Here is a 22,166-nt window from a genome sequence, read left to right as displayed (position 1 = left end):
TACAGTTGAGTCCTAGCTGGGCAGCATTAGAATTAGGCCTCATTTTCCCACTTCCAACCAGCTTGACCCTTCTCTAACATTTGCTTGGTTCTCTCCTGAGACTGTCAGTCTAAGTTTGAAGAGTAAAGTTTGAAGTGTAACAGGCTTTGGAGTCTTCTGTACATTTCATGTTCAGGCCTGGCCACCTTCCCCATATATAACTTTCATTACTTAACATGTACAAGCCTGTGTCTATAGAATGGGAATAATAGGTTTCAATGTCAGAGGGTTGTTGAAGGGATTCTGTGAATTTTCTCTGTATGGGTCTGTCCATAATGGTTGTCGTTAATACTGGCATTATCCAGCACAGGAAGATATGCTAGAAATTTTAAATCTTTTTCAGTTAAGTGGCCCTATCATTATCAAAAAGTGCCCAGGCAGGCTCATGTTGGCTTTAGGTACACCTTATTGTTGATTTGATAAAGCTCTAGCCCTGACTCTGATGCAAACCAATGATTTATGGTTGCATAAGGGTATTAGTGAGGAGTTCCTCTGGCTGATCTCAGTACCTGTCTCTACACTGAATGGGTGATTTCAGTGCATACAGACTCATTTAAAACACACATTCGTTACCATCAATATATCTCATTATTCCTAGAACATCCCTGGTTGGAGAAATGAGGTTACCTTTGGGGCACAAACTCAAGATCAAGATCTTCGCTTGATTATCCTGAAGTAGAAAATTTCCAACGTAGGCAAAAGTTGGCAGATCAAGGGAGTAAGGCAGAAATTATATGTTGCCGGGCGGCTCTGGTATGTAATGTTTCCATTCAAGTTTCTTATTTATGAAGCGTAAATGAAATGTTCAATTATTTACAACAGAATTGCTTTCTCCCAGAAAAAAAGCAGCAGTTAGTGTGCTCTTCCCAGGCTTTCTGTCTAGGGCACAGGGAAGCAGGATTCTCTTATAGGACTGTGCCTACTGGTTCCCTTTGATTTTCTGCAGCTTTCTTCCTGAGCTACAAGAGAATTGTTGCTCATTGCCAGCAAGTAAAGAGCAGGTCTGGGGGAGAAGAAAATGTGTGTCCAAGGCATATCTGGTATACTTCTCTCTCAGCACAGAGCATTCTGAAGGATCTTTTTCACTTTAAAGACCTCATTGCTCTCCATCAACGCTCCCTTTATTTTCCCATTCAACCCTTGCAAGTGGGAGGATATAAATGGCTCTGTTCCTGTTCCTAACAAAAGCTCGGAAAATTCATCCCATCGGAAGTCACTACTCTCCGTCCCTTAGAGAACATCCTTTGTTCTGCTTGAGGGCTGACACTTCCCTAAACTCTTTCACCACATAGCCATTCTTCTCCGAATCCCTAAAGCACATAGCTCATCCACTTCGCAAGTATTACCGAGGGTCCCCTTTGTGTCAGGCACAAGGCTGTGGGCCATGGATGTGAAATGAGTTGATAAGGCATCACCTTTTGAGGGTCAGAAAAGCATCTGTCCTGGAATTGTAAATTAATCACTGAGTATCTGTGCTATGGCAAATACTGAGTTGCGAGTATTAAGCGATCTAGAAGAAGAATAAAGAAAGGCGAAGAGAGACAAGGTTAAAACAAGGATTTTGAGTGTCTGATGATGAAGAGGACAGTTCTCAGTGTTCCTTTTATACAGACCTGTTCATGTCCTTATGAGCTTCCATGCACCTTGTCTCATGAACAAATATGAGCTAAGAGAAGGATACACCTTGAACACAAAGTTAGTACAAGATAGAGCTAAATTTATCGTGCTTTCTAATATCTGTCCCTAAGAGTCACGTAAGTTGGCTCTGGGGACTGTCATGAACAAACTGGAATCTAAGAGTGGCTTATGACAATACTGTGTGTTATTTAAAAAGAGTGGCTTCAGAAGATGGACTCAGTTGGGCTATAGCAGCCAGAGAAGAGGGGATTTGGACTGGGCCTTGAACTCCAACTAAGGTGAAAACAGATAGTGGAGAAGAAATGTGGGGTCTTCCTGTGGTCGGCATCGGGCACAGCAAACACCACTGGGTTACTATAGGCTGGAGAGCAGTGGGCGTGAGCCAGTGTTCTCAGCTGCACTGCAAGGACTGCTGTGATGGAGGGAGAGTTAGTCACTTGCTCCTGCCAGGAAAGTCATGCTTGCAGCTACTGCTGGGGAACAATCAGGGAAGTGGAGGAGGCCACAGGAGCTGTCTCTTGCCAGCAAAATCGTAAGCAAGTCATCTGGCATCTGTAGGCTTGATTGGCTTCAAGTGAACATGAGTTACTACAGATCTTCCCTCCTTAAATCCCTGGGTCTATCTCCCACAAGCCTGTGAAGCTCAATGACACCAAACAGGATTCAGGGGTTAGTTAGTCCCAGTTCACTGGTTGCTTTCGTAGAGAGGGACAGACTGAGAACCCTTCCTTTAAGGAGCTACCAGTCGTTGTCTTGATTTTGGCAGCATGTGTCAAGTTGTATCTGGCAAAATTATTTATGAAAAACAGACCATGTCCCAAGCACACTGAAATCCCTTAGTGGTGAAATTCTGAGGCAGAGATGTCACAGGTGGAGAGGGGTCTGGAGACAGATGACCTTCCAAGATGTCCTGAAATCACACCTCATGGACAATGGTCTGGTTTTTTCTGTTGTTCTTTCTTTCTTTCTTTCTTTCTTTCTTTCTTTCTTTCTTTCTTTCTTTCTTTCTTTCTTTCTTTCTTTCTCTCTCTCTCTCTCTCTCTCTCTCTCTCTCTCTCTCTCTCTCTCTCTCTCTCTCTTTAGATAAATGGAGAGCCAAGTTGCCTGGCATCAGCCTCCCATCTTGGATAACTCCAGTGTTCTTCAAGTGAATCAGGCTTTCAATGAAATCACTCTGCCTCTGGGGACATGGATAAGGTTAAATCATTAAAAGAGGCAGCCAACTCCATCTTGACTTTAAAGCCATATTTTAAGAGGAAGTAGTATTAAAGATGTAATATTAAGTAATTTTTAAAAGAAAGTAATATAAAGTTCTCAGATGGAGTGTTCTTGTTGCCAGTGAAATTAATGAGGAACACGGCTCATCACCCCGGTCTCATAGTAACACCCCACTTCTGGTTCTCTGGTGTAAATAAATGTTGAAGGAGCCAAGTAAGATACAAACATTCTGGTCTCTGTCTCTCCTCCTGGCGTCTCTTTACTGAACTTTTCACATAAGTTAAGGGAACTGGTTCTATAGTTCTATGAGGAGGTCTGTGTTCTTGTTTCTGCAGCTTACCCTACATCTTCCTATTCCCTAACTGGTCACATTTTTTTTAAGGATTCCCTACCAAAATGGCCACTTGGGGTCACTATGACCTTGCCCAAAGGAGTCTGAACTTTTAGACCCTTAGCCCACACCTCTCCTAGTCACAAGTGCCCAAGGCCTATCATTGATGATGATTTTTGTACCAGGATGGCAGAGAAATGCAGTCAGGGTGAAATGGACACAGATGCCCTCGTCAGTGTTGATTTGACAGCGGTCTTCCCTTTAAAGTCTCCAATTCCTTCATGAAAAATCTCCCTGTGAATAGTATACCTGCACATAATTCTTTTAAACCTCACTCTCCCATCCCTGGACCTACATCTGGGTCCTGAGAAAGAAGTAATGGGTTTAGTAGATGGCTGCCATCCAATGTTCTCTACCAATCAGAAGCACTTATCTGTGTAGGTGTGGCAGATTTATACAGATTTTCATTTGAGTGCACGTGAGTACATGTATGTATGTTTGAGTTGTGGCATGTATGTCTGATTGTCACTTTACTTTTTCTACAACTTATATTATGGCACAATGTCTACAGGCTCTACATTTCCAGTATTGATTGATGCTCTGACTATCAGCTTGCTGATTACAGATTGGACGGTGGGTACTGAGCAGCAGCTGGCTAGAGAGCACTCATGAGGAACCATGGAGAATAGCTCCTTCCACTTGATCTCCTGGTCATAGGTATCCAGGGGGAAGAGAGAGGATTAGGGGGAATGAACAGGACTCAGAGGCTGAGCTAAAAGAACTCTTAATATTTAAGATTCAGAAGTCACCCAAGCAAGGAAAAGCAGAAACAAACCACCACAGATGCAGAGTCTATTGTTTAGAAACAAATTTGTGCCTCAGGGGGAATTCTCTGGGCATCGCCTTATAGAAAGTAATGAGGGAATATCTGGGATTCTAGACCTGAACCTAGTTTTGGTGTTGTAAAGAACAAAGCTGTGGAAGGGAACTGGTAGGTGTGTGCTTTCTGTGAGCCTTTTAAATGAAGAACCCTAGAGCCAAGAAGGGTATGGGTTTCACAGCAAAAGAGTCTGGTGGCTTCAGAGATAAGAGCTTCTGTCAATAATTTTAAGTACAGGTACCGCTGCTTCTAATTGTAGCAGTCACCCATGAAGACAAAAGGGGTCTAAAGGTGTGCCAGGGAAAGTCCAGGCAGCAGAGGGGCTAAGACTGAACTTTGTGGAAAGGCAAACAGTGAAAATCCCATGGCTGATGTGGACTCAGTGTGTTCCAGGCTCCAACCTCAGCACTCACACACAGTGGCACATAGGGTTTTATTTATCCCTCTTGACAGCTCTGTGGTAGACAGCAGGAAACCGAAGCAGGTAGGAAACCTGGTCAAAGAGCAAACCCGTGAAGCTGTGTGCCTCCAATCTGAGAGGGGACATCAAAAGCTGAGCTCTGAATAAATGCTTTCTTTTCTTTCTGTCAATGTGTGTGTCCATGTGTCCACACACTTCCTAAGGCTGTGACTCAACGGGTCAGGAGGAAGAGGCCTCTAACATTTTCCCCAGGGACATCTCTGCTGCTGGTACCCACATTCACTCGGCACATCATGCTGATAATGAGAGGTCATCCTAAATCAGCCACCAGCTAGCAGACCTTTGCTGTCCCTTTGCCCTCCAGCATCATCATGTGTATACAGCTTCCCTGTTAGCAGCACTACCTCAAACTCATTAAATATATGACTCTGTAAGAGCCGGAGGGGATGGAGGATACCAAGAAAACAAGGCCCTCTAAATCAACCTTGTCAAAGCTCATATGATCTCACAGAGACTGGAGCAGCATACACAGGGCCTGCATGTGTCTGCACCCAGTCTCTGCATATATACTGTAGCTTCCAGTTAGTGTTTTTATGGGATTCCTGAGAATGTGAACAAGGGGGTCTCTTGTACCTTCCCTTGGGTTCTTTTCCTTCTGTTAGTCTTGTCCAACTCAGGTGTGATAATTTTTGTTTTATCTTATTCTCTTTTTGTTCTTTTTTATTATTTAAAAGAGTAAAAAAAGATATGACTCTCATGATGGCTCTATGAGATGAGCACTGTAACTTACAAATGAAGAAACAGAGGCTTGGAAAGGGGATCAGCTGATCCAGGCACATGGAAAGTGATGAGTCTGGGTCCAGGCCAAATTAGAGGTTTCTGGAGGAGACGCACAACAGGGCATAGAAGCCGACAAACCTTCCTCTTCAGGTTCCAAGTAGGGCAAGAGTGAGGCCATACAATTATATAGACCTGGGACCAATCATTTCCCCATTTCCCCTTCTCTCCTTCCTGAGACTTTCTTTTCCCCAGAGACTGCAGCGAGAGAGCAGTGATCCTTGGGACTAGGCTCAGCAAAGGAGCATAGCGTACTTGGCTTTCTTACATGCCTGTAATCCCTCCTTAAATTATGCAATGGTTTGCATTTATTAATCTCCTCAGCAGTGAACTTCCTAGGAAAATTATGAGAGATGCATACTGTATACACACACACACACACACACACACACACACGTGTGTGTGTGTATTATTATATACATAGTTTATAAGCACAACTCAAACAAATATCAACCTACTTGAGCCCATTACTCAGTGATTAATCTCCTATTGCCTCAAAAGTCTTTGGCTCTTAAATTTGGACTGTCCCTTATATTTGTCTTCTTTATTGGCAGCAGCAAGGGAAGGAAAGCATCTTCACAGGGACTCAGAAGCTGCTCTGGGTCACCACCATGTCCCTTGCTAATGTTGTGACCTTGTGCAAGTTTCCAGAGCCACCGAGCCTCAGCTTTATCATGCATACAATGGGGGTGCTCATAGCTACAGATATGTGGTGTAAGACATGTATCAGTGAACACAAAGTCTTCTCTTTTTTCTTTTCCTCCTGATAATGGGGAATAATAACTAGACTGTGATTGGTTCTCTGATTTTTTTCAGTGTAGCTTCTATCCAAGCAACAAGTCATCTTTCTTGTAAAAAACTGTTTCTTGCCAAATCAGCCTATAGGTGTAGGTGAAGGACTACTGCTTTCTCCTGTACTGGTCAGCATTTTGTTGTGGGGATTTTTTTTTTAAATCAGTGTTTCTGGCTCCCTGTAAGGCTTACTGTCCCTTCTGTGTCCGATTCCCTCCTGTTAATATGCTTCATCAGCAGATCTCCTTGCTTGGTTTCCAGCTGTGTATCTGTTTAGAAAAGGTGTTCTTGAATGTTTACTTTAAGTAGCTTCATTTGTCAAGGAGGCCTGGGATTTCAGCTCAGGAGGAAAAAAGCTTTGCTCATATGCTCTTGTTTACGATTCTCATTCTTGCCGAGTCCCTGGTCTTGTAGGACAGCAAATGTTTTTGAAAGCCAAGACACAAGTCAAATAAAGTCTGTGGGCTCAAGGGCAGCCTCTGGCCCACAGCATTTTGTGCTGTTCATCCCTCATGTTAAAGCCATACGCCATTCCTCAAGCACCCACCTTTTGGTGAGGTCTAGGATAGGTATTTTCTTGGATAGGTATCCGTGGGATCAGGAGGAGCCATAATTGAGTCCCATCTTCCCCAGGATTTGTCACCACCTACCTCCCTAACTCCAGCCAGGCACTGTGTTGACCTAGCATACTGCCTTAGTCCACACATCATCTTTTCCTCTCTGACATCACTAACAGACTCCTGGCCAGTCTGTCTCAGCTCTGACCCTTGTCGGTACATACTTACTTATTGCACTGCTTTGCTTAAAATCCCTTACCCAGCTTATGCTCCTACTGTATAGTTTATCCCTCAGGAAGCTGAGGCAGGAGGATCATGAGATGAGGCCAGCCTAGACAGTTAAGACCCTGTCTCAGAAAGTAAGTAGGTAAACTCATAAATACTTAAAATCCCTCAATGGTCCCTTAGTCTCCTCTGGTATAGCTCTAAGTCTTTATAGGATACAGAAGGCATGACCAGGCTCCCACTGTAAGTTTTTGCAGCTTTTTTCATTAACTTAATCATTCATTTATTTAAAAAGTGCTGATCTGGGATTCAGTATGTGGTTGGCATTGTGCTAAACCCTGAATTTAACAATGAACAAAACAAACGTGGACTGACTTTTATGGAGCTTTAGATATGTAGGGTCAAGATCAAATAACCCAGCCCAGGTGTATCAGAACAGTGCAGAGAGGGATTGTTTGAGTGTAGGTTGGTTTGACCTTGCCCCTCATTCAGTAAATTCAGGCGCTAAAAGAAAATCTGGCATGAGCTATACAGTAAGAATGCCCTGGGGCAGGAGGCACAGTGGGAGCACAGAGACCACCAGGGCATCAAGCCGAGGTAGACTAGGGGAAGTAAAGAAAAACAGGCCAGCCTTGGGGGACCGTTCATCCTGAAGGCAATGCTAGATGTCTAGAATGTCATATAATAGACAATAAACGTGTACTTTGGGAAATTATTCAATGTTGCTGGAATAAAGAGTGGATTAGATTGAGTTGAAAAATATAGGGGATTATTGCCATGGTTAAAAGAGATGACAGTAGTTTGGAATGATTGATAGCTGTGCACTCTAAGGTTGGGGATGTATTTATTAGACACTTAACCTATTAAGTCAGTAGGATTTATCGGTGGAGTAGTTTGAAATAAATAAGTTGAGGAGAGAGAGAAATGAGGATACAGATTCAACAACCAAAAGACAGGTCTTACTCACCTGTGAGGGTAGTCTTGGTAGTTGGGCCAATGCCCTTGGGTACCAGCACTTCGTGGTACTGTTCACCAGCTAAGGTGCTGTACACAACCTTGTACTCCTGAGCTTCGGCCTCGCTGTTATCCCATTCCAGGTCAAGGCTAGTTGCTGTGCGGGAACCCACTCGCAAATTCTTGGGAGCATCAATCTCTAAAAATAAGCAATATCACCAACATTGTATATAATTCTACATATTTGGGGTGCATCTTGAGTGCTAATAATCTCTAAGGAGGGAGCCCACACCTCCTGACCTCATCTGACCTCATCTGAATAAAGTTTGAAGGTGTTGCTTCCCCTTTTTGTTCTACCATGACCATTCCTTGGGTGGGTCACATGACGTGGAATTGGATGTCAATGAATTTTATGTTTCCTCTATACCATCTGAAAATTCAAGTAGCATTCTAGAAACTTGAAAAGGAACTGTCTAATATCAGAAGTTTAAAAGCAACGTAAAAGATAACCCAGTAGGAGAAAACAAGGGACAATCCCAAGAGGTTAAAATGGAATAGATTGCTGATTTTGAGCTATCTTGCAGTGGGCTTTCTTGTATTGGTACAACTGAGCAGCATACAAGTTGGAAATTTACAATTTGGATGGTGGGTGTGTTACAGTGGGAAGAAAGAGTGTGGGCTTTGGAGTCAGACCTCAGTGTAAACCACTTTTGACACTTAAAACAATGGCGCCACCGACAATTCTTTCAAGGTCTTAGAACTGAATGGCCATCGTTGGGAAAGGGGAAGACACTGTAGTTGTCTACAGATTAGATGTGCATGTAAAATGTGCAATATGACACCAGATACAAATGTAGGAGTCCAAGCCTGGATGGATGACTTGTTATCTCTAGTGACCTTCCTGGCACCTGAATATGTGCTCTTAGTCTTCTAAGAACCCCAATGACTATTGACGTTTCCTCCCATCATCTCTAGAAGATCCTTCTCTTCCCCAGGACTGGCTACCTGCACAGTCTTATTTGAGGAGGGGCAATGTAAGAACATGCAGTGCAAGAAAGTATTGTCTTGAAAAATCTGTCACTTAAAAAGTCCAAAGTAGTTCCAGATATTGGGATGTGAATTTAACATTGAGATGGTCCAGTTATCTGTTCTAAGTAGACTGTGGTAATCTGCCAACGCCAGGCAAGTAGCCCACCCCCGTTTGTTCCTGTGGAAGAGGAGACTGCTGTGAATCCATATGAACACAGAGGCTTCTGTTGTGTGATGTCAACTGAGTGTGGGTGTGGGGGATCTTGAGCAGATGGATGTCTTTGCAGCTTATTTTTCTGAGAATTTGGTCTTCGTTCAACCTGTGTTATCACACTGGGTACTGTTCATTCTTGATGCAATGTATGTACATTATTTCTCCAGGAGTTAGATGGACAGAGAGCATGGGGGCAGACACATGTGAGGTAAAAAAAAACGATATATAGGGAGAAAGATATGGCAAAGAGGCTGTGGCCTGAACTGAGTGGGGACTGTTTTAGTAACTTTTCTCTTTGTTGGAACAAAGTAGCTCATAAAAGCAACTTAAGGAAAGAGGGTTTGTTCTGGCTCCCAGTTCCCGAGTTCAGAGACTGAGGCAGCTGGTCACTCTGTATCCATCCACAACCAGAACGTAGAGAAAGAAGAAGGGTAAGATGATGCTCAGCTCACTTACTCCTTTTCATGCAATCCAGAACATCAGCTCACAGAATTTATTTCTCCCATTAGGGGTGAGTATTACCTCCGTTAACCCAATCTAAAAACTTCATGCACGTGCCCAGAGGGACATCTCCTAGATGGCTTTAAACTCTGTCAAGTTGATGCATACTAACCACTGCAGAGGTAAAGACAGTTAATCAGGGCTAAGGTGGAGATCTATCTTATACTTAGAAAGTGTTATCTTAGAGATTTCTTCTTTTTATAAGGGCATGGAGTGCAATCTAATGGCCATAGGCCCTGAACTCTACGGGAGGGGATAGTGTTTTATCTGAAATGAACAGCTGTTCTGCTCTCAGTAATTATAGAAGTGCTCATTCTTAGAATGAGCTTGGGCAGTGAGTGTCAGAACCGGGCAGAGTTGAGATCAGTGCTCTCTCTGGGTCTAGAAAGAACAGCTGGAGGACATCCATGTAGGAGGGGACTGAGCAGGTCTCTGAAACACAGCAGCAAAAACAGATGGACAATGGAGCCTTTCTGGAGGGACTTGTGTCTGTGAACTCTGGTACTAACCTTTCTATCTAGTTTTGAGAATGTTCGTTAGGTCAGATTTTTATTTCTCTGTTTAAAACTTTCTGTTGCTTCATGCTCTAATTGCAACAGTGGTGGTCTAACTGGGCACTGAGTGGGCAGACCTTATGAACACTTCTACTCTGTCCTTCTTGAGACACATCAAGCTAATTTGTACTCCAGAGCCTTTGGACCAGCTGCTATCTTTACCTGGAATGTTCTCTGACTCTTGCATGCCTTAGGTTGTACAGCTCTTAGCTGGAATTTCACTTTCTCAGAGGGGTAGCCTCAATCCAGGGAAGCTTTCCTTCTGTCTTATCCATTTTCCTCCCTATCGCAGAAATCATGATTCAAATGATCTCTCATTCTGTTTTTCTCATGACCACCCAGTCCTCTTGCCCACTTGGAGGCCATTTATGTGAAATGGGCTTTTATCTGTATACTCTATAGCCTCCGTGCCTAGAACAGCGCTTGTGGCCCCAGAGGATGTTCAAAAAGTACATGGTAAGTAACTGAATGTGTTCTATCCACGTCTCAACCTCAATTGTTCCCTCCAAGCCTTTAGAAATGGCTTGTTACATATGTTTAGCTGTGGGCTTTGAGATTGCCTGAGGTGAGGTGGTGCAGGGCACAGAACAGCTGTGACAAAGGCAGCCAGCCTTGCAGAAACAAGATGTCTTTCTGCTCTCCACAACCAGCATCTTGGCTGAGGGAGGTCAAAGGCTTCCGGGTTGAATTTGTAAAGTAACATGGTGGAGAATCTCAGAATGGAGTCACCAGTGAGGAGGGAGAGGGAAATGCAACTCTGGATGTTTGTATTTGTTGCCTGGGGCTGCCACACAGCACAGCTGTGGGTCTGCAGCATCATGTGATTCTCTAGCCATCTTGGGTTTCTCCTGACCATTTTCTGCCTCTGTCTTCATATGGCACATCTTATGTGCATGCCTGTCGCTGTCCTGGTTTCCCCATTTGATACCAACACAGTTGTTGAATTAGAGCCAATCCCAACGACTTTACCTCCATCTGCCCATCTTCGAAGACCCTATCTCCAAACAAACAGGGGGTCAGAGCTTTAGCATCTTTTCAACCCATAAGAAGCACTAAGCACAGGTATGGGTCATCCAGGTCAAAGGCACGGGGGTCTAAGTCCTTTGAGAACTCTGCTCAGAGTGAAGTCCTCCATGAGAGAGAAACTGTCCCCAGAGTCCTCATGAGGCTGCAGAGGTGGGGAAGGACTGTAGGTTTCCTAGTCTGGTTTCCTTCTAATTACTGGCCTTTGCTCCTTGCACCAGGGTGCTTCTTTGCAGCGCTGCTCTAAGACCCAGACTAAGATCCTACTCGCCATGCAGGAAGCAAATCTCAGTTTTAATTGCCTGTGCAATTAGTGCGCTCCTAGTGTCGAAGCCATCACCTGGAAAAACACTTTGCTTAATTTGAATTTAAGCGGAATTCTGAAATGACTGAGGGCCCTACCTGTGAGGGTCTGTACAACCTTTCATCATTCCGCTGGCATCTGCCAACTCTGGACTTGGAGAATCTGTCTGCAAAGCTATTTGTCTCTACCCGCCCCTACTTCCCTCTCTCCTAAGGGAGACTAAGGGAGCAGGCATGGGTCTGAGGCACAGACTGAAGGTTGCATGGAAAAGCAGCCACCTAACAGCTGCCAATCCACTAGGCAACCTGAAACTGAAATTCCTGCCACAGTGAACAGAGACTCTGTGGGAGCCCCCTCAGAGGAGATGGGATGCAATTGTCTTCATTGGAATTTTCCTGGGCTACCAGCCAGTGCGGATCCATCTTGCCTACCCGAACATCCAGAGTTTGCTTTTGCTCGTGCTTCTTGAGAGCCCCCTTCACTTTTCTTGCCTCTTCAAACTCGTTATCGGAGCAGAGCACAAAGGAGCCACTTTCCAATTCAAGCTATCTTGAAATTAAGAAAAGAATGTAGAACATGTGGCCCACAGCAGATACCAGTGCATGCATGAGTGTACACACACACACACACACACACACACACACACACACACACACACACTGGAGGTTGATCATGACCAAGAATGGATCTTATAGGATCACCCTTCCCCTTGCTATTATGTGAACATTTTTGCCTAACTGGAGGAGAAAGGAAGAAAAATGAGAATAGTTTGATTGCTTTTTTCTAAGAAGCACACTCAGTCTTTGGGGGAATCTCAAGATGTGTTTGCTGAAACAGTCCATTGGCTACACTCCAGGCAAGGCAGTGGAGTCTGGTACCAGGGATTTTGAGAAGAACTTAAAGAGTGTCTGGCAGACCCTACCTGCCTCCTGATGCTTGCCAGCATCCACACTTGTTTTTAGGGAGAAAGTTGACTAGTGTCCACACTTGTTTGCTTCTGTGGGAGGAGCTTATCGTAAGACTCTTGGCTGTTCTATTTTGCTGGGAAAGATGGGCTTGCTTAAGTGGTGAGTTGTGCAGCAAAGTCTGGGCACTGAGAATCCACTCCCCTCTCTCATGGGGCCACTGCTATAGGGTCCAATCTCGGCTGTTCCTGAGTCCTAACCTCAGTAGTATGCCAGGATTTCCAATGGGCAGACTAGTCCATGTCTTTCCCAGTCATTCAGTTTGCAAATCTGTCCAACTGTAACACTAAGCCATCTGCTACAATGGAGCCCTGATTTTGCAGGTGCAAAATCTAGATAAAGAAGGTGAGCTGGTTATTGCATATTCTTGGAGCTTTTGTCTTGTAGCAGATTCTGAAGCTACTACAACACCAGGTCAGACATGTAGGTTAGTGTTTCTTCAGAAGACAATGGTTCTTAGATCTTCTAGATGGGATCAGTTTTCTTTGATCCTTGGAGCAACTTGGAACTGGCAAAAACATTCTTTGACATGTAACCTCTCCAAGGAAAAGAGGACAAGTCTAACACTCTAGATTCAAAGGAACTTAGTCGAACCTGTTCACAGGACTTTGCTTCCTTGAGTGAGGTCTATCATTCTCAGCCACTGGTCAGGCGTCTGAGCTCTGAAGGAGAAAGTTAGTCAGCCTGAGGCCTGGCTTTTCTGATTGCTGATAAAGCTCTTCAAGGAAGCTTTTTAGGAAGCTTTCTGGTGGGTATCATTTCAAGGGTGAAAAGAATTATAATGGGTTTAACTCATCTGTCTATTATTCACGGTTGTGTCTATGGCTTATCTTCTACCAATTGGCCTCATTGCTAGAGGCTGCAAATGGCAGATTGACTCAGGGACCTCAGTTTGCTGATGACTATGCAGGTTGAGCTTTGCACAAGACTGAAGAGTGTTCATTTTAATGAAACCACTTCAGGCTTAGAGTATTTCTACTGCATCCTGTAAATGGCAGAAAAGTGTCTCAAGAAACAGGCACCTTCTGTTTCTTGCACCTTTTGTTTCAGGCACAAAACTGTCACAGATTTGCCATTTAGGCCAACAATTTGGATGTCCAAATGTCTTCTGGACAAACTTATCACTTCAGAAATGAGAAATCAGAGATTCATGGAAGGAAGAAAGAAGTTAAGTCACAGATCTGGGTGGCAGAGTGAGGATGCGAACCCAGCTCTCCCTACTTGGTGATATTCTTTTCTTAATGCTGGAATAGGAATACCAGCAGGAGCTCCCAAAACCTCTAACTTTCTTCTTGTAGCCTCTGCATTAACAGGGCTGCCCACATTCATCATCTCCTTTTTTTTTTTTTTTTTTTTATTAATGTCCCCTGGCTACAATAACATCGTCGTGTTGTCTCCCAGTCCCAGTCCTTTTCCCCATCTCAGTCTCACCTGTTGTAAATTGGGTGCTTGAGGCTTCACTCTCATTGGTCCCCCGGACTGCGCTGATGGACACCTCGTAGCGCGAGCCAGGTCTAAGGGCTTGCACGGAGTACTGGCTTAAGGGAGGCTGCAGCCGGAAGGTCGTCTTCCCGCCTTCGCCACCCACCAAGCCATATTTTAAAAGAATGAAATCAACTTTGGCTCGAGGTGGGGTCCATTCCACAAAAGCCACAGTATCAGAGACATCTCGAACCAGGATCTGTGTGGGCCCGTCAATGACTGCACGAGAAACAGAACATGATGTTGATTCAGGAGTAAGCCTTCTTTGGCCTCTGTTTACCTCTTTCCTTCTTACACTCGCTTGCTCAGTGGGATGGGTTTCCTCGTTCATTATATAGATGGGGAATATGAGATACAAAAGAGGAAGTCCTTTCCTGAAGCACAGATTTGTTGACATCATGGACACTGGCATTCAGTTCTCCTAGAACTTGGACTCTTTCTCCACTCATTGAATATGTTTCAGGCACTGGCATTTCATGGTCTGGGCAAGGGAAGGACTCTTACTAGCTTGGATGACTCTGACCTATTTCTTTCAGAGGCCATGGCCCAGGTGGAGAGAAGAAACTTCTGGCCTTTGCCTGTTGCCCAGATCTTATCTTCACTGGGCCCAGATGAAAGCTCTATGAGTTAATAGAGACAAATGAGACCCAGGCATGGTTGCCAAAGTCTCATTATGAGAATTCAGAAGTTATTCCTATCGAGCTTTATTTGGCTTGGATAACCAGACTGGCATTTGCATGTGTGGACATGAAACATGCCAGTCAAGAAAATGTGCTCATCTGAATTAAAAGGGCTTCTACTCTAGAGTTGTTTCTGTGAGCCACTTTCTTCCTTCCTTCCTTCCTTCCTTCCTTCCTTCCTTCCTTCCTTCCTTCCTTCCTTCCTTCCTTCCTTCTTTCCTTCCTTCCTTTCTCTCTTTCTCTTTCTCTCTTTCTCTCTCTCTTTCCTTCTTCCTTCCTTCCTTCCTTCCTTCCAATTCTTCCTTCTTTTCCTCCCTCCTTCTCTCCCCCTCTCCCTTTCCCTCCCCCTCTCCCTTTCCCTCCTTCTCTTTCTTTCTTTCTTTCTTTCTTTCTTTCTTTCTTTCTTTCTTTCTTTCTTTCTTTCTTTCTTTCTTTCTTTTCTTTCTCTCTCTCCTTCCACTCCTTCCATAAGTGCCTGCATTTTTCTGAAACTGAAGACATAGGACACAAAGAGTTCTCCAAGTTCTCTGGTTCTAGAAATTGTCTCTAGAGTTAGCCTGTGTAGAGGCTGGGCTGGTGTGGAGATTCTCTACTATACTTACAGAGAAATAGGGAGCATTAGTTGTGGGGGTGAGGAGCAGAGAACTGAAGAGGGGAGGAGGGAGAGAAGGGAGAGGAGTAGAGGAGAGAGAGGAGAGGGAGGAGGGAGAGTAAGGAGGAGGGAGAGGGAGAGAAGAGAAGAGGGAGAGGAGGGAGGTATAGGTATACAGACAAGCAGAAATGAGTGACTATGTGGGCTTATGGAAAGATACAGAGAGTAACTCAATTTCTGATATTTCATTTTATGGTTCAAATATTTTATGAGTCTCAGGTACATATATTTCTGGTCCTGGGTTTCTAGGAAACAATTTATGTCCTTCCAGTAAATCTTTTGCTTCAGTTAGTTTCTTTCCATAGATTCCTCTGTAATTTTTGGCTAGGATTTGTTTTTAAACTCATACACATTGGGCCACTTTCAACTCTGTCTCCAGCATGGGTGTCTCCATTAGGATGAATTCAGGCTAACCTAGAGTTAGTTCCTTAACTTTTCAAATGTGAGCCATTCTCTAGATGCCTGACTCTCAGCCCATTGCTATTTCCTAGTGAACAGTCTAGTATCAGCTACAAAGAAAATCACTAGATCATGTTGGTGCTGCCTGATTTGGAGTTAATTGAAGTTCTATTTATCATACTCGAGGTAGCCATGCACTTAAAGAGAAAACATCTGATTTTCCCCCACAGGCTGCAGCTTTAGACGGCTTGGACCTTTGCTATTTCACTTACTTTAGTCGCAGGATGGCTAGATGCCCTCCTAGCTATGACTTAAGTTCAATGTCTAAAACGCTGTAGACACTCAAGAGTGCTGAGTGAATGAAAGGAATGGACGAGCCTCTTAATCCTTGCAAAAGGGATGGGAGAACTTTTTTTTTTTTTTTTTTTTTTAAACTGGAGCATTTTGATGGAGGAAGAAAAAAGGCAGAGGGAAAAATCAGATAACCACATAAGGCTTTTGTCCTTCAACTCCTTAGATCCAAAAAACCTAATCATAATGGATTGGCCATATTAGAATGTGATTATGTAGCACAGAGGGCGTTAGCTGCAGGAGGTCTTGTATTTGCATTCATAAAATGGTCTGCCTGGAAAAAGCCAGTCTGAGTGCAGATGAGGACTCAGAGCTTCACAGGAGGGGGTTGGTGTAGGTCAGACCTTAGCAGAAGGAAATAATCAAATGATTGTTTCCTAAAAGCAGCAGACAGGGATGGGAGCCAGCCAGTTTTTCCTGCTGCATCTTGGATACCACTCTTCTTTGGTCAATTGGTCTTAATGACCTGTTCCAATCAAGGCTGTAGAAACCTTGATTTCAATTCCATCACGAATTTCTAAACAAATACAATTTTGTTCTGTGTTTTTTTTTCCTTCTTTCTTTTCTTTTTTACACTTTTCTTGTAATTTTGCACATTGCACAAAGCCATTAAGTAGGACTTCTTTTCTTAATTGAAAGCTGCTCAGCTTTCCCATGGCTTTCTAAATCTGGAGCTTTTAATTTTAAGGAACTCTTAAAAAGCACTTCAAATTTTATTTTAAAAATTCATTTGGATATAAAACTGAGACAGAGTTGGATTGCTTCTTTAAGTGCCCTCCATACTTGGGGAAGCAAGCTTCACAACTGGAATGGTCTCTCCTCTTTTCTGAGGCATCTTTCCTTTTTAGCCTTTTACCTGATAATATTTGTTGTTGTTGTTGTTATTTATTTATGTTTTTAATATCAGGATAGGGATGGTCTGCTGACACTTCATATCATTATCTATCCTGGTAGCAAACGTCTAGTTTTCAGAATCCAGCATAACCTTGGAGGATGGATTTGTGCCTGTGGCTCTCTGGAGAGTCCTCCAGACCATCATGGTTTTGCTTCCACGGGGGGTTTCTTCTGAAGTCCACTTTATTATAACAGCACTTTCTTGAGCCTCCTCCCCATAGAGAAATATTGTTTTTAAGAAAAAATAATCTTAAATGGATGAACAAAATAGAAAAGAGATCAAAACAGAACTTCCCTGACTGACAATATGAGAGAAAAAATATTAAAGGTGCAGATCTCCTCCTGATCCTGACTTTGAGACATGGCTTTGGAACCTTGATGCACCAATACAACCTAAGTCAATGCCACAATAGTTAAAAAAAAAATCAACATTTTCTAGACTAAATCTCTAAGTCTTAGAACCTGATGCTGTTAGTTTGGACACAAATATCTAAATTTGAGCAATCAAACTACACCCATAGCTTTATTGAATAGTACTGTGGTTACCTGTTCTACCTAAGCCAACATTTTGTTCTCGACCTAAGATTGGCTTTGTAGTAGATCAATTTCTGTTTATGAAAAAGAATACTCATCTTAGTTTTTGTTGCTAACAAGGAAACTTGCATAAGCTTCACATCTAACCTCGATCAACAACTGAGAGACAAAATACCTAGTACCAGATGCTACTTATCACGTCTGAGCCACTTTCAGGAGTCACACAGGTGTATATCACAGTTGCTAAGTTACAGCACCGAAGCTGAAATCCTTTGTCAGCTAAGAGGACAATAAGGCAAAATATGACATGATTAATGAATTGATCTTGAAAATATAATGATCCTGAATGAGACAAACTGTGGGCACCAAAAGAATAATCAACTTGCACTGTCACTTGGCTCAGTGACTCAACACTGCCTACTGCTTTCGAATAGTCTGCCCCCTACTGGCTCTACTTCTCATGTATATGTGTATATACTAAGTATTAAGCATGCATCAGTATAGTGCTAATTATGTAGTACACTGCATCCAACTTAATCCTCATACTAATTCAGTGGAGAAGGTGTTATAAAAACAGATTGAGGTTTGGGAAAATTTGATTGAATTTCTCCAAGCCTTACAGTAAGCAAGAATGGGTTGGATCTTGCTGGTTTCGAGGTTTATGACAATTGGAGGTTGGTGTATGAGGCTTAATGAGTGAGATTAATAGAAACATACTGGAACTATTAATAGAGAATTTCCTCCATGGGACACTTTCTCTGGTTTGTATGCTTGCAAGGGTGAGCACTAAGGAATATGTTCTGCTAGGATCTGGCAGAGTATATCCATTTCCAAGTCCCTGTATCATTTCAGCTCTCTGAGGAATCATAGAATCTTTTTCATCCATCCATGGCTGGCAGTTCTCTGGGCAGCCATGGAAGAGTTGGAGGCACTTACCAGTGGAGACGCTGGCAGAGGTAGGAGGGCTCCGGGCTTGTTCCTTTAGAGCCACAACATTCACAATGTACTCCTCCCCAGGTTTCAGTCCTGTCTGGTTAAAGGACGTCACATCGCTGGGGAGCTGAGCAATCACCCCTCCTTCATTGTTCTGGAGAGTGGGGCGAAACAGAGAAATCAGAGGGGTCACTGGGACAGAAATATGGTTAGAGAAATTGTGCAGACTGGAAATTAAAAAGCAGACTACATCTGTTCCCCATGAACTGTCAGCAGAGTGCTTGGGGCCAGGAACATGCCCAAACAGGCTCAATAAGAACCAATTCTCTAGAACATTTCTTTGGCCTATCAGGGATTTTCTAAGTTTGCCAATAAAATCTAGTCATGTGGTGATGCAGATTGACTCTTGTCAAAGAGTTAATGTTCTATGGTCATGATCAATGTTATCAGATTTTTTGGGCACCTATTGTGATGATTATGCCCTTAGCTGTTAATAATAATACTTGCTTATGTATATATGTATATATTTGTATGTGTATATATACATATGTAATACATATATATAATACATACATATATGTAATATTCGAATATATGACATTAGCAGATTTGCTTCAAACCCCAGAATTGTGGTCTTATTCCATTCCCTTCCTTATGGTACTACCCTGGTGCCAATCTGTCATTGTCATGTTTTCCTTTCACTCATAACATGAGGTATAAAGAAAAAGAAAAGAAACACAGAATGAAATAGAAATAGGAGAGAGAGAGAGAGACAGAGACAGAGACAGAGACAGAGACCGAGAGACAGAGAGAGGGGGGGATGAATTGTGGAAAAGGAAATGTGAAAAAGCAATTTGATGATTTCAAATTTATTGTCAACATTAATCTATCTGTCCTCTCTCTCCCCCTCTGTATGTATGTACCTACCTATGCACGTATCTACCTACCTACCTACCTACCTATCTCCCTGCATCCTTCCAATTATCATCTACCCATCTACCTACTTGTGCTTTGGAAATAGCGGAGACAGAGAGCCTTTGTGTAACCCTGCTACTCTTCTGTGTTCTTTGGTCTTTATGTCATGGGGAGCCCCATGTATAACATATAGGCATGTTCTTATAAATCAATGTGATAAATGTTCTCCCCGTTGCTTCAACCTACTACACATTATGGCATCTATTCCACACAGCCATGTATTATTTGATCTTGGCTTGCCCTGGTGGCTTGTCTCTCAGTCAAAATTTTATATATTATATGTAGAGCAGGAGAACTTGGTGTTTTTTTTTTCCTGCCTGAGCAGCAGGATGACATGATTCTTCCTGCCTTGTTATAAACCCAGTTGCCTGCAATTCTTTATTGGCCATTTAACTCATATAAGACAAATCCTAACAGATTTCTACAGAACATCTGGTTAGGTATATTGAGCTTGCTGTGACATGACTATACCCACACGGGGGTGTGAAAACTCTGGAGTAGAGCCTGAGACTTGGGGTTTTTGTCTTAAACCTGGCAGATGATGTCACTTAAGATCCCTGAGTCTTGGTCTCCACAGACTAAACAAAACTAAATGTAAAATGAAGGCTCATATTCCATTTACTGGAAGGTCTTTTGTAGTTACAACAGTCATGGCTGCAGGAATTTTGGAGTAGAAGAACTGTAAAAAAAAACAAAAAACACCGTCTTGTTAGCCAAAAATGTGTCAGTTGTCATTAAGTCTGATGAATGACTCAAAAAATGCTTTCTGATGGTGAAGGATGAAGACAGAGGGGGAGTGCGCTGAACTCCATATCCATGAGTGATGCTTAGAGGGGATGTGAGCAGAGCCAGCAATGCTGGAAACTGAGCAGCTCTGGTGACTTGCAGACAGTTCTGGGACTCATCAAATGAAACACTGCTCTAAAGACCAGAGAGGACTCTTAGGATACCCTTAGCTCACAAGCTATAATAATGAATTTGTTTAATGAAAATCTTGCTTAATGGAATGGAAATTCATTTTTGACTAATTTGGGAAAACCAAGATTATGTTTTACATCTCTGACCTTCAGAGGCTGAAGCCCATAGGCTAGCTTTTTCTACACTTACCTGTGGACTGACTGACTGTGGTTCCACTTGGCTGCTCTTTTATGCTAAGGGAGGTTTCAACTTTCTGAAGCTTGGTTTTAAGGCTCACTACAAACATAGCTCCTCCAAACCCTCTCAGCAGGCAGCTAGATATTAGCACTGCTTCCCACATGCCCCATCATCCAAGACCCAGAGCTGAGCTCGGGTTGTATGTATGTCTTAGATAGTCCTCTGGTTTGTGTGAGAACAGTATCCTATAGCCCAGACACTCACAACACATCTTGTGTCTTTGGTAGCTCTGGCACTTTCATAGCATAGGACCTTCCTTGCTGCCCCTAAATCTAAGCTGAGGATCAGAATATACCAAATCGGGCTTGTTTCAGAGAGTTCACAGTTGAGTGTTACCTTTGGAATGAAGCTGATCTCCCACCCGTCGAAGGAGAAAGAGAAGGGCTCCCACTGCACCTCCACGGTGGTCTCTGTGATCGTCTTGAACTGTAGCCCTTGAGGAGTGGAGAGATCTGGAACACAGCAATGTGGGCGGCAATGTCATGGCCATCCCTGGCAGGGGTAGAGATTGCTTCCTGGTGCTGTGTCTTGTGACCTCCCTGGGTGTCCTGGGTGAGGAGAGGTGTAGTGGACAATCCCAATCCTGCTGCAGACAGAGTCTCCGTGGCAGGGCCAGCACACTGTCATGTGGCCTGGGTGCTCAGTGCAAGTGAATACATGAGCAAACTTAACAAATGTAATCCTTAGTTTTGTCCTTTCTATTTCATAATAGAAAATGTTAATGTTAAAAATTTAAAGAATCATGTTTTCTCTCCCTCTCTCGTGTGGTAGAGCCTGGCACTCAATAAAAAGCCTTTCTCAAAGGACTCGAATGCTACCTTTAGGTACCGTGCGGGATTCCTGGGAAGCAGGATAGTATCTGATCTCAATGTTCCTATTTGACACCCAGGAAAAGGGAGACAGAGAGGAGGCTGGCTGGAGATGTGGGATAAGCCAGCTTTAAGATAAAACTGGATGCTTTTCTTGAGTATCTGAGGTACTCTGCAGACTCTATCTGCAGTACTGAATGTACTGAGCCTCAAACCCCTAAACCTTGGATGGTCTGAACTTGCCACTTTCTGTACACCAAGGAAGCACAGGTGTATACAGAGTATTGCTCTCAATTCATCCTCTCTGAATTCTCTCCTTTCTTCTCTTGCTCACCTTGCCTTGCTCACCTAGTTTTGTTTTGCTCTAATCTCTCCCTTTTTCTCTCTGTCCCTTTCCCCCCAAATACACACACACACACACACACACACACACACACACACACACACACACACACACACACACATGTTTAGTGAGGTGGAAGTATGCTTGTCCTGATGGAGTTCTAGTCACCAGCCCTGAAATAACGACAGTGTGACTTTTCACAGTTCTCTAGGAAGCCTGCTCCCTCGTTAGTGTTGCTTCTCAGGCTATTCCCACTGGAAAAGGACAGATACTTGTTTAATGTATTATTATTTTTTCCTGTAGATTAGCTTCTCTGGTGGGAAGGCAAGGCTGAATCTGAAGCCCCTCGAAGGAATGTTAGGTGAACTTACAGGACTTTGTCTTTGTCACCTAGGAGCTAGCCTGAGGGGGTGCCCCTAATGGGCACAATGAGAGCCATCAGAGATGGAAACCACATCAAGACATGGGTGTGGATCA

General features: G+C 43.3%; 1 protein-coding gene across 11 annotated transcripts in view; it reads right to left on the bottom strand.

The window, feature by feature from the left end:
• Nucleotides 1-22,166, bottom strand: part of Tnr (tenascin R) — a 408,001-nt gene that overhangs the window by 49,531 nt on the left and 336,304 nt on the right. For all 11 annotated transcript variants that reach the window (XM_006496742.4, XM_030252977.1, XM_006496746.4 and 8 more), the window contains 4 exons: nucleotides 20,874-20,989; nucleotides 18,411-18,561; nucleotides 13,914-14,183; nucleotides 7,906-8,091 (listed from right to left, as the gene is read on the bottom strand). In XM_006496742.4, coding sequence (XP_006496805.1) covers nucleotides 7,906-8,091; nucleotides 13,914-14,183; nucleotides 18,411-18,561; nucleotides 20,874-20,989 — 723 coding nt within the window. The remainder of the gene's footprint in view (nucleotides 1-7,905; nucleotides 8,092-13,913; nucleotides 14,184-18,410; nucleotides 18,562-20,873; nucleotides 20,990-22,166) is intronic.

The sequence above is a fragment of the Mus musculus genome, chromosome 1 (genome assembly GCF_000001635.26).
Source record: "Mus musculus strain C57BL/6J chromosome 1, GRCm38.p6 C57BL/6J".
NCBI lineage: Eukaryota > Metazoa > Chordata > Mammalia > Rodentia > Muridae > Mus > Mus musculus.
Note: the sequence above shows the minus strand (reverse complement) of the source record. Positions and strands in the feature narration are given on the sequence as shown.